Raw genomic sequence first — 17,431 nt, forward strand, 5'->3', positions numbered from 1 at the left:
TCACCATCCTCTTCACCGCCCCGTCACCGCCACTGCCACCCCATTCACCGCCCCGTCACCGCCACTGCAATCCCATTCACTTTTCTTTATTTACGTATAAAGGAAACATTCTTTAAAACTTTAAAACTTAGTTAAATATTAGTTAATAACTATACAAAAACAAAACACGCAGAGAAAAAATTAATTAATAAAAATTCTCAAAACTGACACATTTTGATCACTAAATTTAAAATAGTTATTTTTCATACAGTTTTTCAATCACTAATCTTCCACCACCCCTGGGGCTAGCAATGCAAAAACAAACACGACATGTACTTTAAATGCTGCCGTGATTAGCATAGTGACCGCGGCTACGGCTGCAAGTCTCCCCTCCCCCCAGCGATCACGGCAGGAGGGCACCCAACCCCTCCTGCCGGTCCTCCCAATGGCCTCCCCTAAGATCGCCGGCAGGAGGGTACCCAACCCCTCCTGCTGGACCCCCCCCCAACGAACCCTCCCACCCCGGAACCCCCTTAGTCTTACTTTTCAAGTTGGACCGGACAGCTCCTCGCTCGTCTGGCCAGCAGGCCTGCCTCCGTCCAAATGAGGCGGGCCCGCCCCTCCCCTCCCCTCCCCTCCCCTGCCTCCCAATGGCCTCCCCTAAGATCGCCGGCAGGAGGGTACCCAACCCCTCCTGCTGGACCCCCCCCCCAACGAACCCTCCCACCCCGGAACCCCCTTAGTCTTACTTTTCAAGTTGGACCGGAAAGCTCCTCGCTCGTCTGGCCAGCAGGCCTGCCTCCGTCCAAATGAGGCGGGCCCGCCCCTACCCTGCCCAACCCACAGGATCCTAGGGCCTGATTGGTCTAGGCACCTAAAGCCACTCCCGCTATAGGAGGGGCCTTAGGTGCTTGGGCCAATCAGGCCCTAGGATCCTGTGGGTTAGGCAGGGGAGGGGAGGGGCGGGCCCGCCTCATTTGGACGGAGGCAGGCCTGCTGGCCAGACGAGCGAGGAGCTGTCCGGTCCAACTTGAAAAGTAAGACTAAGGGGGTTCCGGGGTGGGAGGGTTCGTTGGGGGGGGGGGTCCAGCAGGAGGGGTTGGGTACCCTCCTGCCGGCGATCTTAGGGGAGGCCATTGGGAGGCAGGGGAGGGGAGGGGAGGGGCGGGCCCGCCTCATTTGGACGGAGGCAGGCCTGCTGGCCAGACGAGCGAGGAGCTGTCCGGTCCAACTTGAAAAGTAAGACTAAGGGGGTTCCGGGGTGGGAGGGTTCGTTGGGGGGGGGGGTCCAGCAGGAGGGGTTGGGTACCCTCCTGCCGGCGATCTTAGGGGAGGCCATTGGGAGGACCGGCAGGAGGGGTTGGGTACCCTTCTGCTGCGATTGGCAGGAAGGGTTGAAATGACAAATGAGGAGCACGGTGAAATAGCGGTTCCTAGAAGGGGGTACATTGGCCCGCGGGGACAAACCTGTTCACCGTTTCCGCGGTCGGTGAATGGCCTTGTCCCCGTCACCGCAGCGACTGCTATTTTTCTTCCCCGTTTTCGGCGGTGACCCGCGGCTTAAATGCGGTGGCCGCGGGTAAACCGTCACCGTGTCATTCTCTACCGAGGACCAACTAGCAGCCTTGCAAATTTCCTCAATAGGTGTAGATCTGAGGAAAGCTACTGAAGCTGCCATAGCTCTGACTTTATGGGCTGTGACTTTACTGTGAAGGGGTAATCCAGCCTGGGCATAGCAGAAAGAGATGCAAGCCGCCATCCAATTGGAGATGGTACGCTTAGAAATAGGATGTCCCAACTTATTTGGGTCGAAGGAATCAAAAAGTTGAGGAGTTCTGTGTGGTTTGGTGCGTTCCAAGTAGAAGGCCAAAGCACGTTTACAGTCCAGAGTATGAAGAGTTGATTCTCCAGGGTGAGAATGAGGCTTTGGAAAAAACACTGGAAGTACAATGGATTGGTTGAGATGAAATTCTGAGACCACTTTAGGTAGGAATTTCGGATGAGTACGAAGAACTACATTGTCATGATGGAACACCGTGAATGGTGGGTCAGTAACTAAAGCTTGCAGCTCACTGACTCGTCGAGCAGAAGTGAGGGCAATGAGAAACACCACTTTCCAATTGAGATACTTCAGATGAGCCTTATCAATTGGTTCAAATGGAGGCTTCATGAGTTGAGAAAGGACAACATTGAGGTCCCAAACCACAGGAGGCAGTTTGAGAGGAGGGTTAACATTAAAGAGTTCTTTCATGAATTTGGAAACCACCAGATGAGCAGAGAGGGGATTCCCTTTAATAGGTTAATGGAAAGCCGCAATTGCACTGAGATGGACTCGTATAGATGTAGACTTGAGGCCAGAATTGGATAAGTATAAAAGATAGTCCAAAACAGAAGATAAGGAGGAATGCTGAGGCTCCTTATGATGAGAAAAACACCATGTAGAAAATCTAGTCCATTTTTGGTGATAGCATTATCTAGTGGTAAGCTTTCTAGAAGCTTCTAAAACGTCTCTTACAGATTGAAGAAACTGAAGAGTGGTTATGTTGAGAGGTACCAGGCTGTCAGGTGTAGAAACTGCAGGTTGGGATGAAGCAGAGATCCTTGACTCTATGTAAGCAGAGAAGGAAAAACTGATAGAAGGTATGGCTCCCTGCTGCTGAGTTGAAGTAGAAGGGAGTACCAGGGTAGTCTCGGCCACCGAGGAGCGATTAGAATCATGGTGGCATGATCGTTCTTCAAAAGGGTGACTAAAGTAGGGAAAATCCTGTTATAAATCTTGTGTTTTAGGGTAGCACTGATAGAACCTGCATTTTTGTTTAAAATACTGTGTTTTAGGTGGCATTGAGCCTATATTTCTGTCTTACTAGTATTCAGCCATTGTTTTTTGCTGATTAGGTGGAGAAGGGAGGGGCTCTGTTTTACTTCTAAGGTTAACTGCATTATCTTTGGGACAGTGCTGTGAACAAGGCTGCCCTGTGAACTTCAATAAGATAAGTTGCTTTGCATTTCATATTCTGCTCTTTTCACTGGTTTTCAGCATTATATCTGCTTAATTTCTCTTCTCATCCCTGTTTCTTACTAAAAAAAAAAAAAAAAGCACAAAAAAATAAACCCTTCTCTTTCCTCTGTTAAATCTTATTTCCTCTTTCCCTTCATAGGAATAAGGATAAGACTTATAGTCCCACCAACCCCAGGGACCACTATTCATATATAGAGACCCATAAAATCAGGACTACTCAAATCAAGTCACTTCACAACCAATCAAGATGACCTTTATTCTATGCAATCACTGTGGTGCTTTAATTCCAAGACATACTATTTGGAGGCTTAAGGATTGCCCCATCTGTCTTCAACTTGTAGTATTAAGGAGGAGCTCTGCAAACTTAAACAGGAATTGAATACAATTAAAGCAGCTTCCATCACTCCACAAAATCATACCAACTTACCACCTCTACCTCAAAGAATAAAACAGCCCAGGAATAAATGGGTCACAGTAGGCTCAGCCAGACTGCGACATGTAACACAGAAACATCCACCTTCACTAATATTACCTCTACAGAATTCCTTCGCTCCACTAGTGCACTGCGATACTCAAGATAACAGAAGGGAGGTGGGACTGGAACCAATGAAGGTAACTCTAGAGAACAAGCGCACCCTAAGCACAAATAAAAAAGCCAAAAACAGAAAACTATTACTGTTGGGGGATTCCATCATCAGAGGCATTAACCTTGGAACACAAGGCGAGGAGACCAAAATAGTGAAATGTTTTCCAGGATCCTCATTTACCAGGAGTTCCAGGCAAATACTGACTATAATTAAGGAAGAAACTAAGGATTTTAACACTGATGTTGTCATCCATCTGGGAACAAATGACCTGGCCAACAACTCCACACTTGCAGCACAGAAAGCTTTTCAACAGCTTGGTGAGGGCGTGAAACCTTTTGTAAAGACTTTAACTTTTCTGAAATACTGCCTGCATATGGAAAGGGAGAGCAAAGAGTGGAAAACACAGAGGACTTTAATAGATGGCTCAGAGCCTGGTGTCATCAAGAAGGCTTCAGGTACATAAGAGGATGGGGAAATACATGGAAGGACAAGAAGCTAATTGCACTGATGGGCTACATATTACTACAGCAGGAAAAAGAAACCTTGCAGAGAAATTTAGACAATATTTTTCTAGGCATTTAAACTAGAAGGTGGGGGTGGTGTATGTACGAAGCACAATTATAGAGACCATGCCCGGCAAAAGAAAAGATGTGATAGTAGTAAAGACTGCAACATAAGCAATATCAGCAACTCATTTCTTAGTATTGCAACGGAAAGTGAAACGAAACAAAAATCCATACGAAAAAGGAGATTATCGCTGAAAAATAGCTGGAAAGCGATGACCACAAATGTTCACAGTCTAAGCAACAAAGTTCATGATCTGCAAGCCCTGATGTTAGAGGCAGATCTAGATATTGTCGCTATCACAGAGACATGGTTCAGTGAATCACATGGATGGGATGCAAACATACCGGGATATAATCTTTTTAGGAAGGACAGAGATGGTCATAGAGGTGGAGGAGTAGCTCTCTATGTAAAGATCAATATCCAAGCGACCGAAATGCAAGGGACCTGGGGAGAGGAAGAAGCGATATGGATTGCTCTGAAAAGAGAAGATGGAACTTCTATCTACGTGGGTGTAGTCTACAGACCTCCGACTCAATCGCAGCAAATTGATAAGGATCTGATTGTGGATATCCAAAAGTTTGGAAGGAAAGAGGAGGTTCTGCTGTTGGGAGATTTCAACCTGCCGGATGCGGACTGGAATGTTCTGTCTGCGGAATCGGAAAGAAGTAGGGAGATAGTGGATGCCTTTCAAGAGGCTCTGCTCAGACAAATGGTGACGGAACCCACAAGGGAAAAAGCGATATTGGATCTGGTCCTCACAAATGGAGAGAGTATCTCTAATGTTCGAGTGGGTGCTCACCTGGGAAGTAGCGATCATCAAACGGTTTGGTTTGATATAACGGCTAAAGTGGAGAGCGGCCGCACGATACTTAAAGTCCTAGATTTCAAACATACGGACTTTAATGCAATAGGAAAGTACCTGAAGAAAGAGCTGTTAGGATGGGAGGACATAAGAGAAGTGGAAAGACAGTGGTCTAAGCTGAAAGGAGCGATAAAATTGGTTACGGACCTTTATGTGAAGAAAATCAATAAAAACAAGAGAAAAAGGAAGCCGATATGGTTCTCCAACCTAGTAGCTGAGAAAATAAAGGCGAAAGAGTTGGCGTTCATGAAATATAAAAAACCCAAGAAGAGGAGAGCAGAAAGGCTACAGGGTGAAAATGAAAGAAGCCAAGAAAGAGATACATTTGGCGAAGGCACAGGTGAAAGAACAAATGGCTAAAAATGTAAAAAAGGGAGATAAAATTTTTTTCAGATATATTAGTGAAAGGAGGAAGATAAAAAATGGAATTGCTAGGCTAAAAGAGGCTGGGAAACAATATGTGGAGAGTGATGAGGAGAAAGCAAATGTGCTACACAAATACTTCTGTTCTGTGTTCACAGAAGGACCGAGATTGTCTGGCAGTTACACGAGAAAATGGAGTAGATTCTGCGACGTTCACGGAGGAGGGTGTTTATGAGCAACTTGAAAAACTGAAGGTGGACAAAGCGATGGGACCAGACGGGATCCATCCCAGGATACTAAGGGAGCTCAGAGAGGTTCTGGAGACGGGAGTGATTCCTGGGGATTGGAGGAGAGCGGATGTGGTCCCTATTCATGAAAGTGGTCACAGGGATGAAGCAGGAAACTACAGGCCGGTGAGCCTCACTTCAGTTGTTGGAAAAATAATGGAAGTGTTGCTGAAAGAAAGGATAGTGTACTTCCTTGAATCTAATGGATTACAGGACCCGAGGCAACATAGCTTTACAAAAGGTAAATCGTGCCAAACGAACCTGATTAAATTTTTTGATTGGGTGACCAGAGAGCTGGATCGAGGACATATGCTAGATGTAATTTACTTGGATTTCAGCAAAGCCTTTGATACAGTTCCTCATAGGAGGCTGTTGAACAAACTTGAAGGGCTGAAGTTAGGACCCAAAGTGGTGAACTGGGTCAGAAACTGGCTGTCGGACAGACGCCAGAGGGTGGTGGTTAATGGAAGTCGCTCGAAGGAAGGAAAGGTGACTAGTGGAGTTCCTCAGGGTTCGGTGCTAGGGCCAATCCTGTTCAATATGTATGTAAGTGACATTGCTGAAGGGTTAGAAGGAAAAGTGTGCCTTTTTGCAGATGATATCAAGATTTGTAACAGAGTAGACACCGAAGAGGGAGTACAACGGCAGGATAACTTATTTCGTTCTGGTTGTAATACCCTTCTTGATTATACCTAGCATTCTCTTTGCTCTCTTAGCGGCTGCTGCGCACTGTGCCGTCGGCTTCATTGTCATGTCCACCATTACCCCTAAGTCCCTTTCTTGGGTACTCTCATTCAATAAGATCCCTCCCATCGTGTAGTTGTGCCTTGGGTTTCTGCTTCCCACATGTAATACTTTACATTTCTCAACATTGAACTTCATCTGCCATCTCATCGCCCATTCCCCTAGTTTGTTCAAGTCCCTTTGCAATTCTTCGCAGTCCTCTTTAGTCCGAGCTCCACTAAATAGTTTGGTGTCATCCGCAAATTTTATTACCTCACACTTCGTCCCTGCTTCTCGATCATTTATGAATATATTAAATAGCAGCGGCCCGAGCACCGAGCCCTGCGGAACACCACTCGTGACCCTCCTCCAGTCCGAGTAGTGGCCCTTCACTCCTACCCTCTGTTTCCTATCCGACAACCAGTTTCTGATCCATCTATGTATGTCTCCTTCCACCCCATGGTTCTTCAGCTTCCGGAGTAGACAATCATGAGGTACCTTGTCAAAGGCTTTTTGGAAATCTAGGTATATGATGTCTATGGGGTTTCCCCTGTCCATCCGTTTGTTAATTCCTTCAAAGAAGTGTAATAAGTTAGTTAGGCATGATCTCCCCTTGCAGAAACCATGTTGGCTGGTTATCAGAAGTTAGTTTCTTTCAAAATGTTCATCGATGTTTTCTTTTATCAGTGCTTCGGCCATTTTCCCTCACCGGTCTGTAGTTTCCCGGGTCACCTCATCACTTTTTAAAGATGGGCTTAACGTTAGCTATCTTCCAATCCTCCGGGATCACGCCTGTTTTCAGGGATAGGTTGCAAATTTGCTGCAGTAGTCCTGCTATCTCCTCCTTTAATTCCTTCAGAACCCTTGGATGGATTCCGTCCGGACCCAGGGATTTGCCAATTTTTAATTTTTCTATCTATCTGTGCACATCTTTAAGGCTCACTTCCATGGATGTTAATTTTTCTGCTTGATTTCCATTGTAGAATTGCTCAGGTTCCGGTATGTTGGTTGTGTCTTCGTTTGTAAATACAGACGAAAAGAACATGTTAAGTCTTTCCACGACTTCTTACTCCTCCTTCACCACTCCCTTCCTGTCTCCGTCGTCCAGCGGTATTACCTCCTCCCTTGCTGGCTGCTTCCCTTTAACATATCTAAAAAACGGTGGCTTGGTGGAGGAACCTCGATGCATTCCCAAAGACTCTGCTCCTTGTATAGAGTGTGAGGATTCCCGTCGATGCACTCGCAAAGAATCTGCTCCTTTCTTTACATGCTTGGACGCCAGACCAGACACTCGCAGAGACTCTGCTCCCTGCAAAGAGTGTGTAAGGTCAGACTAGGGCAAAGGAAGCGGCTCGACCTCACAGGATTCTGCTGAATGCCCAGGCTGGAAAAGAGGAAGCAGTTTGGGTCCCATGTTAGTAAGGAACTGAATAAAGTACTTCTCTAACATGGTTTGGAAAGAAGCCGGCAAGGATGGATCCGCGTCTGAAACCGGACCACCTGCTTTGGCTGGAGGTTCCTTCAAGGTAGTGTGAGTGTGCTTCGATCTGGGAGTCTTAAGACACTTTAATCACCACCAGCAGAACCGACTGCTGAGCTATCTGACCTGAGGAAACAGGGGAAGATACAGCAGATGACGTTGAAGCAAGAGCCGCTGCAAACGACGATGGTCTGATGAGGCTCGAGGTGGAAGCAGTAGGCGCAGAAGAAGCCTCGATAGGAGTCGAGGCCGAAGACGCCTTCGAAGTCGAGGAATCAGTAGAAGACTCCATCTCGAAGAGCTTGTCCACCAAAATACGACGCTTGAAAGCAAGAGGCTGAAGTGTTTGGCAAGGCAGGCACGACTTAGGATGATGTTTCGGCCCAAGGCACTTGAGGCAGCATCCGTGAGGGTCCGTAAGAGAGATCGCACGCTGACACTTGCTACACCTCTTAAAGCCCGTGGCAAGCCTGGACATAGAAGGGAAAATAGCCGCCGCAAGATCGAAGCCCTCGGGCTGCGGCCGAGCGGCCTGTCCTGGAAAACAAACGGAATAATAAAATTATTTTTTTTTTTAACTAAAAACAAAAGAAATAAAATAAAAATAGCGATTCGTGAGGAAAAACAACACAAACCGCGGTTGAGAGAAAGCACAAAGGAACGAAGTTAAACGCAGAGAGTCAAAGACAAACTTCTCGGCTCCGCGGAAAACTGAGAACTGAGGAGACGCGCCCTGTGCTGGGCGGGTAGGCACTCGCGCATGCGCGGTGCGGGCGACTCGAAACTTCGAGTTTCTTCAAGCAAATCTGCTTGTGAAGCGTCCGCATCCGGGCTCCGATAACGTCACCCATATGTGAGAATACCTGCCTGCTTGTCCTGGGATAATTATACTTTTGTAACTCTCAATGCTTGTTTCATAGGAAAAAAAAGTTTGGATGTTCTCTGACGTCACAAGAACTACGCCGAAGCGGAGGAAACTGTTTCTTGCCATGAGAAATGAGACATTACCTCTTGAAGCGACATTCCTACTAGCATCCTTGCAAATGATTAGGAAAGTTTCTGGGAGTTAAATGTCTTCTTTATACCAGAACAATTACAATCCTTTTTGGATTTGAAGAACCTGGCAATGGGCAAGGATCAGAAATTGTAGAACAGTAGTTAAGATTATGGGATCATTGCTGTTAAGCCTATTCCTAGATTTTTTTTTCTTTTGAGTCTCTCTTTATCATATCCTCCTCCTTCATAAAGTTGTGGTCTGAGAAAGATCAATCTTATTTATGTTAATTAGCATTATTGTTAAAATTCCTAGTTTTATGTTTTCTTTCTGTTTTTCTTGTACAAGAGGATTCTCGTGAAGCAAATTTAAATTTAAACAAACAAAATACTTTATTTCTGGAGGTTGCCATCAGCAAACATCAATTTAAAGACGCTTCTCTTAGCTGGCCCTAGAACCTTCCCTCTGACACAATCCTGCATACAGAGAAACAGGAAGTTGCATCAGAGGGAAAAACAGTGAACGTGGCCAGACAGCTCTTCCATTCTGATCTGTGCTACATATCTTAAGATAAGGAAGAATCCTGCACTGTTATCACAGATACTATGGAATTAAAAACCAGGTACTTCTTTCTGGATAAGAGGACATAGCTCCCATTCCACTTATTCACCTTGATATTTTTCAGCCCTAGAAATATACCCGTATACCTCTAAATATCCGACACTCAAAATAAAAACAAAAATGACAACCCTAAAAGCTGCTATAAATCATTTAAAGTTACACTGAGAGCAGCACTTGCCAATAAATATGGAGGAGGAATACTACAGCAACCTTAAGTTTAAACAAAATATAATTAAGTGTATCCCCAATGTGAGGTTGCAAGCTTTGTGAAGTTGAATGTTCAAAATGAACCCCAGCTGCAATGCTTAACTGTCCTAGGCTTTTCCAAGGTCAGCAAAGCTCACAATTTAGCCACACACCATCATATGCATACACCCTGTGTATATATAAAGTGAACTTAATTAGTGCAATTCTGTTTGTATAAATAATGTAACATAATTTAGTGTAGTGTTCCTACCCCATACCAGCCGCTAAGAATAAAGCAAGTAAAGCAGAAAAGGAACACATACTCATTGGCAAGTGCTGTTCTCAGTGACTCTTAAAAAGAAGCAAGGAGACCTTTAGTTCATCTTTTCAGAAAATTTTAAAAACAAAACATTCACTTCAAAAGAGGGAAGATACAGAAGGATGGACTGAGAACCTGTCTGGAGGTCAGTATCCTAGAATAAAAAGATTACGTACTTACCCTGGTAAGCTCTTTTCCAGTAGACAGGTGAGACATTCTAAACAGATGGGTAGTGTCCCCAAGGCTGTGTGCCATCTGCAGAAGGAATCCACTCCAGATTTTTTCTCTGTGCCTCTGCTGTACTTCACTATGCTCTCTAGTTCCACCAACAGTTAATACACAAACAATAAGAGCCACCAAATCAACATGAAGTAGAGACACCATGGCAATCAAGTTCAGCAACAACTATTCTGCTCAACAATTAAGATTAGAACATCAACTGCAAACAGTCAACAAAGGCTTCAAAGGACCTCAGAAAATACTCCCGCAGATAAAGTAGCATATATACAGTATTCTTCCCAGTCCACAAGACTGACAGGCATCCAAGAAACAACTTGGAGAAGCATAAACAGACCGAGACAGTAAGCAGGCGCAGGAAGGACAGGCGGGAGTCTACAATGTCTCACCTCTATTGGAAAAGAGCTTACCAGTGTAAATACATAATCTTTTTCCAGTGCAATAGGCGAGGCATTCTAGAGACAGATGGGACATACAAAAACAGTCCCCCAAAAGCTAGGGCAGCCTAGCTGTGACAGCCCGTAAGACCAAGGACCTAAAGGCAGAGTACTGTCTTACCACCATATCCACTATGTAAAACTTGGCAAACGTGTGTAGAGAGGACCACATCTCCACCCTGCAGATCTCCTCAGAGGAGACAACTCTAGCTTTGGCCCACAAAGAAGCTACACTCCTGGTAGAATGTGCCTTGATGGAAACAGGAAACTGTTTCCCGGAAAGAATATAGGCTGACAAAATAGCCCTAAGGATCCATCTGGAAATCCTGGCTTTGGAAGCTGAAGCACCTTGCTTAACAGAATGAGTCAGCACAAACAGATGGTCAGATAGATGAAATTCACTGGTGACCTCCATGTAGCAAAGAAACACTCTGTGCACATCCAGTTTCTTCAAAAGGCAATCTTGCATCTTGGAACCAGTAAGCTGAAAAGCAGGCAAATGCACTTCCTGATTAACATGGAAAGCCAAAACCACTTTCAGCAGGAAGGAGGGAACTGCACGCAGGAAAACCCATCTCCAAGATACGAAGGAACGGTTCCCTACAAGAGAGAACTTGGGTTTCTGAGACCCGCTGCGCTGAGGTAACAGCAACCAGAAACACGAGATCTTGATCTTCAAGTCCAAAAGGGAAGCATCCAAAAGGGGCTCAAAGGGAGTCTTGATAAGGCTACACAGTACCAGGTTGAGGTCCCAGGAAGGAAATGGCTACTTGACCGGCGGTCTGATGCGAAGAGCTCCTTTCAAAAATCTGGCAACATCAGGATGAGATACCAAAGAGGGATGACGATCCCAGGCTCTAAAACAAGAATCCCAGGCTCTAAAACAAGAAATCCAGGCTACCTGGACTCGAAGAGATGCTATAGTGAGACCCTTATCCAGTCCAGCTTGCAGAAAGGCAAAAATCACCAAGATCGGAGCCAAATAAGGATCCACCTGGTCCTGAGCGTACCAATGTTGGAAAGGCTTCTGCCCTTTACCATAAGCAGAAATTGTGAATGACTTCTTAGACTTGAGAAAAGTGTTAACCACGGCAGAATAGCCTTTGTGTTCTATGGCTGTGTGCACAAGAACCATGCCATAAGAGCAAAATAACTTGGGTCATCCATGCATAATGGACCCTGCGTAAGCAGGTCTGGATGGGCGCTCAGCCGAAGGCTGCGACCTTTGCGAAGACACATTAGATCTGCGTACCATGGTCTGCGAGGCCAATCTGGAGCCATTAGAATGACTTGGCTCGGATGGACCGCAATCTGCCAAATGACTTGGCCTATCATGGACTAGGGAGTAAACACATACAGGAGAATCTCCTGAGGCCACGACTGCACTAGAGCATCGAGACCCTCACTTCTGGGCTTGGATCTTCAAATGAAGAAATGGTCCACTTTCTTGTTCTTTGCCGTGGCCATGAGGTCGAAGCGGGGCCAGCCTCAGCACTGCACTATGGTTTGGAATGCCACTGCGAACAAGTCATACTTGCCCAGATTCAGAGTCTGTCTGCTGAGAAAGTCAGATTGAACACTGTCGATTCCTGCCACATGTGCTGCTGATAGCGCCTAGAGGTGATGTTCCGCCCACAGAAACAGAAGCTGGGCTTCCAGAGCCAGGGGGATGCTCTTGGTCCCTCCATGGCGACTGACAAAGGCTACTGCAGTCGCATTGTAGGAGACCCTGACCCCTTGGCACTCGAGACTTCTAAAATCACATCAGAGCCAGCTGAATGGCTCTCAGTTCCAACCAGTTGATTTACCATTTCCTCTGAGAGGGAGTCCAACACCCCTAAACAGGACAACGATTGCAGTGGGCTCCCCAGCCCTGAAGGCTGGCATCTGTCATCATCATAAGAACATAAGCAGTGCCTCTGCTGGGTCAGACCAGAGGTACATCATGCCCAGCAGCCCGCTCACACAGCAGCCCATGCAGGTCCAGGACTTGTATGGTAATCCTCTATCCTTCTATCCCCTTTTCCTTCAGGAAATCATATAATCCCTTCTTGAACCCCAATACCGTACTCTGTCCTATCACACCCTCTGGAAGTGCATTCCAGGTGTCCAACACCCTTTGGGTGAAGAAGAACTTCCTAGCATTGATTCTGAATCTGTCCCCTCTTAACTTTTCCGAATGCCCTCTCGTTCTTGTAATTTTGAAAGTTTGAAGAATCTGTCCCTCTCCACTTTCTCTATGCCTTTCATGATCTTGTAAGGCTCTATCATGTCCCCTCTAAGCCTCCGCTTTTCCAGGGAAAAGAGCCCCAGTTTCTCTAATCTTTCAGCATATGAAAGGTTTTCCATACCTTTTATCAATCGTGTCGCTCTTTTCTGAACCCTCTTGAGTATCGTCATATCCTTCTTAAGGTACGGCAACCAATACTGGACGCAGTACTCCAGATGCGGGCACACTATCGCCCTATACAACGGCAGGATAACTTCTTTCGTTCTGGTTGTAATACCTTTCTTGATAAAACCTAGCATTCTATTTGCCTTCTTAGAGGCCGCTGCGTACTGTGCCGATGGCTTCATTGTCATGTCCACTATTACCCCCAAGTCCTTTTCTAGGGTACTTTCACCCATTACCAGCTCTCCCATCGTATAACTGCACTTCGGGTTTCTGTTTCCTACATGCAAGACTTTACATTTCTCTACATTAAACTTTATCTGCCATCTCGTCACCCACTCTTCTAATTTGTTCAGGTCCCTTTGTAAATCCTCACAGTCCCCTTTAGCCCCAACTCCACTAAATAGTTTGGTGTCATATGTGAATTTTATTACTTCGCACTTCATCCCTGTTTCTAGATCATTTATAGATACATTGAACAGCAGCGGTCCGAGTACCGACCCCTGCGGAACACCATTCGTGACCCTCCTCCAGTCAGAGTAGTGGCCCTTCACTCCTTACCTTTGCTTCCTATCCACCAACCAATTTTTGATTCATCTATGTACGTCTCCTTCCACCCCATGGTTCTTCAGTTTCCGTAGTAGGTGTTCATGGGGTACCTTTTCAAAGGCTTTTTGGAAATCTAAGTATATGATGTCTATGGGGTCCCCCTTTGTCCATTTGTTTATTAATTCCTTCGAAGAAGTGTAATAAGTTCGTTAGGCACGATCTTCCCTTGCAGAAGCCATGTTGGCTTGTTTTCATCAGGAGGCAATCTCCAACAAAATGCCCCTGCAGAGAAACCACCAATTCATGCTGGCTCGAGTCTCCAGAGTCCATGGAAGACAGGACTGTAAAACATCCCTGTATGGATCCTAGTGAGAGGGCAGAGCATGCTGGAGAGGACGCATGTGTACCCTTGTCCACAGCACTACATCTATAGTGGCCCCAGGACCTGAAGATATGCCCACGCTGAAGGAGCCAGAGGCTCCAGAAGGGAAGAAATCTGGGCACACAGTTTCAGTCTACGCGCCTCTAGAAGATACACAGGCTGCAACCTTGTCGAAAAGAACTCCCAGATGTTCCAGCGACAGCGTGGACATCAGAATGATCTTTTTGTAGTTCACGATCCAGCCCAGGTCCTCCAGCACCTGGATTTGACTTTTTTGTTGTTAACAATGGCGCTATATCAAATAAAATAACTAATTGTATCACCTGATCCACCGTGCTCTGACCCTCAACCAATGAGTGAGCCCTGATTAGCCAGTCGTCCAAATAAGGGTGAACCTGCAGCCCCATTTTTCGCAGGTAAGCTGCTACAACCATCATCACACCTTGGTGAAGGCACGGGGAGTCGCTGTCAGAGCCGAGAACTAGTAATGCAGTTTCAGGACATGAAACCACAAGAATTTGCAGTAGGACTGAAAAATTGTGGATATCCTGAAAATCTGACCTGCCTGTGGCTCTCGAGGACTGGAATTGCCTTCTCCTGATCTAGAATATCTCACCTATTGCACTGGAAACATAATTACCAGTGTCCATTCCACTAGAGAGACAGTTGAAAGTAGAACTCTGGGAACACATTTACCTGCACTTGGTCTAATGGAAATAGCTTAAGCTGAAGCCCTAGGGAAGAGCTTCCCAAACTATGGGATCATAAACTCAAACAGTGTCACAAAACCAGTTTAGCGGGTTGCAACCTGGGTGGACTCTCCACAGGTGCATCATTATTCTGCACTGCTGGGAGTGGAAGTCTCAACTTTATTTGGCCACAATCTAGGGATCACAGCATTAAAAAGTTTGATAAACACTAACTTAGAGCTTTTCAAGCTGGAAGCCAGGGTCCCTGGAACATTCTTACTGGTAACACTTTACTAGAGGCAGCTGAAAGCTGAATCCTAGAAGCTTATTCAATCAAATGCTGAAGTCTTGGTGGAAAGGAATCATCCCAAAGAATTCTACCCTTTGATCACAATTGGGTTCCTGTTCAATAAAAACACTGATATAGAGACTACTATCCTAGGATCTGCTAATCCTGCTGCACTAGACTAAATGGCTGCACCAACTTCTGCAAATAGAGGAATACTAAAAAGCAGAAGGCAACACTAGTCTTCTTTAAAAGTGGAACAAAATCATATTTTAGCTTTTTCTCTCACCTGCTGGCAGGGATTTATAATCATTTCTCTGGATGGCTCTGACATGGACAACAAAATTAATTTCAAAAAGGTCTTAGGTTTTAAGAGTAGTAATTCTTTCTAACTAAAAGGAGCAGAAGAAAAAAGAAATGATTACAGAAACAAATGCTATACCATAACACTATATTTGCTTAGAGTTTTGCAGAGAAAGCAATACTTACACACAGAGCCCTATAAATGATTTCTTTTGACATGAATGTGAAAGGTATGTGTGCGTTACACTTACATGATGGCTTTGTTCATCCTTATACCCATAGCATCTGTAACTCTGGACAGATTCTGCACCAGTGAATTAGCAGCATCATAGGTTCTTCGTGTATAAATTAAAAGCCAGTTGTCCAGGGGTTTAGCACTTATCAGCGGTATTCCTCTGGTTTCTTTAGACCAGTCAACCAAAGTAGGATTATATTTTAACTGAAGCAAAAACAAAGCAGTAACCATAAATAATCTAACAGCTAACTTCTAAAATATAATAGCAACAGCTCCAAGTCAACAGAAAAACAACAAAAAAAAAGCAATTAATCTGCTATCATTTTGCATATGGAAATAAAGCAAAAATACTTACTTGTAGCAGGTGCTCTCCAAAGACAGCAGGCAAATATTCTCATATATGGGTGATGTCATCCACAAAACCCAGTACAGACACTGCCAAGTGCACTGTCACTTTAGGCCAGTGTCTTTCAAACTTTTTTTTAGCTTTGGCACACTAAACGAAGCAAATGTTTTTCATGGCACATTATAATTGAAATTATAAAATTGCAAAACCAATAAAAATGTAAATTTGAGAGTTATTTATTTAAAGTTCTTTAAGCTATGTATGGGTAATTGTAACTGGTGAAACTAAAGTAGCTAGAATTCATAATCAATGCAATGGATGTGATCGTTTTTGAATGCAAATTAATTTAAAACGTGGCTCGACAGTCGACAAGCAAACACACTCATCATCCACCATCTGTATTCGTTCTCTTTTTTTCCCAATTTAATTTCTGTCAGAGCTGAAAATCCAAGTTCACAAAGGTAAGAAGATCCAAAAGTAACAAAGCCTTGATTGCTTTGCTGCATAAAAAATAAAACTAAAATTACTTGTCATTTGGTCCTTGAAAGCTTATGTCAAAGAATGATGCTTGCCTGGGCAGTTGTATCCTTACACACACAGATGCTCATAACATTGACAGACTGTTGTATACGTGATGTCATCTATTCTCGTGTATACTTATAAAGAGAATTTTTAAAATTAAAGTAAAATTCTGGAATCTCTTTGGGGCACATCTGGAATCTCTTTGGGACATACAACTGTGCCTTAGCACACAGTTTGAGAGACACTGCTTTAGGCAGTGCCCATACCGATGTGTGCTGGTGCCTTCCTGCCCATCGGCTCATTGGACCATTAGTTCAATAAAAAAAGCTAAGAAGTGAACTAGGGGAAGTAGGAGGGTTGCAAGGAAGATCAGAATGATGCTCCTGCTCTCAGGTTTCAAGATCAGAGACTCTGAGCCAAGAAAAACGGTGTATTGCTATTGCTACTGCAGATGTACAAGAGGAAACACTGAGTGCCTCAAATATGCCTCTAGAGAGATACTTTCTCATAGTGAACAAGTTCTTAGATAATTGTTGAAACTTCTTGAGCTTCTCGAAAGAGAAATACCTCAAAAGCTGGAAGTTAAGTAAGAACTTTAAATAAATAGAGGAATAGAATTGGTAGTTCAGCGAATCCAGAACTCTGAACTACCAATTCTATCCAGATACTGCGAGAACTACGCTTCTAATATCTTTTGTTTTTGAGCAAGATTTAAATATGATCTTAAGATTATATTTTAAAAATTCTCAAAAATTATTTGGAGCACAACATATCTGGATTTATCCAGACTCAGGAGCGAAGGAAATAATTTCTTTCCTTACGACAAGAAACTTAAATTGGGTGCTACATTTCTACTAGCTTACCCTTGTAAATGTTTGGTAAGGTACTTGGGAGTCAAATATGTTTTCTTTTCTTCAGAACATTTAAAGGAGTTTCTAAGAGTTAAAAAGATTACTAAGAGTTAAAAGACTACCAAGGTATGATGTAGAATGGAATATAAATATAATTAAAGGGTAGCCGTGCCTTACTAAGCCTTTTCCTCTGAATTAAATTTTTTAATTTATGT

General features: G+C 44.4%; 1 protein-coding gene across 7 annotated transcripts in view; it reads right to left on the reverse strand.

Annotated features, from left to right (window-relative positions):
* The window catches only part of PIWIL1 (piwi like RNA-mediated gene silencing 1), a 420,330-nt gene that overhangs the window by 176,951 nt on the left and 225,948 nt on the right, over positions 1-17,431 (reverse strand). For all 7 annotated transcript variants that reach the window (XM_033957205.1, XM_033957206.1, XM_033957208.1 and 4 more), the window contains exon 13: positions 15,514-15,701. In XM_033957205.1, coding sequence (XP_033813096.1) covers positions 15,514-15,701 — 188 coding nt within the window. The remainder of the gene's footprint in view (positions 1-15,513; positions 15,702-17,431) is intronic.

Source organism: Geotrypetes seraphini, chromosome 8 (genome assembly GCF_902459505.1).
Source record: "Geotrypetes seraphini chromosome 8, aGeoSer1.1, whole genome shotgun sequence".
Taxonomy (NCBI): Eukaryota; Metazoa; Chordata; class Amphibia; order Gymnophiona; family Dermophiidae; genus Geotrypetes; species Geotrypetes seraphini.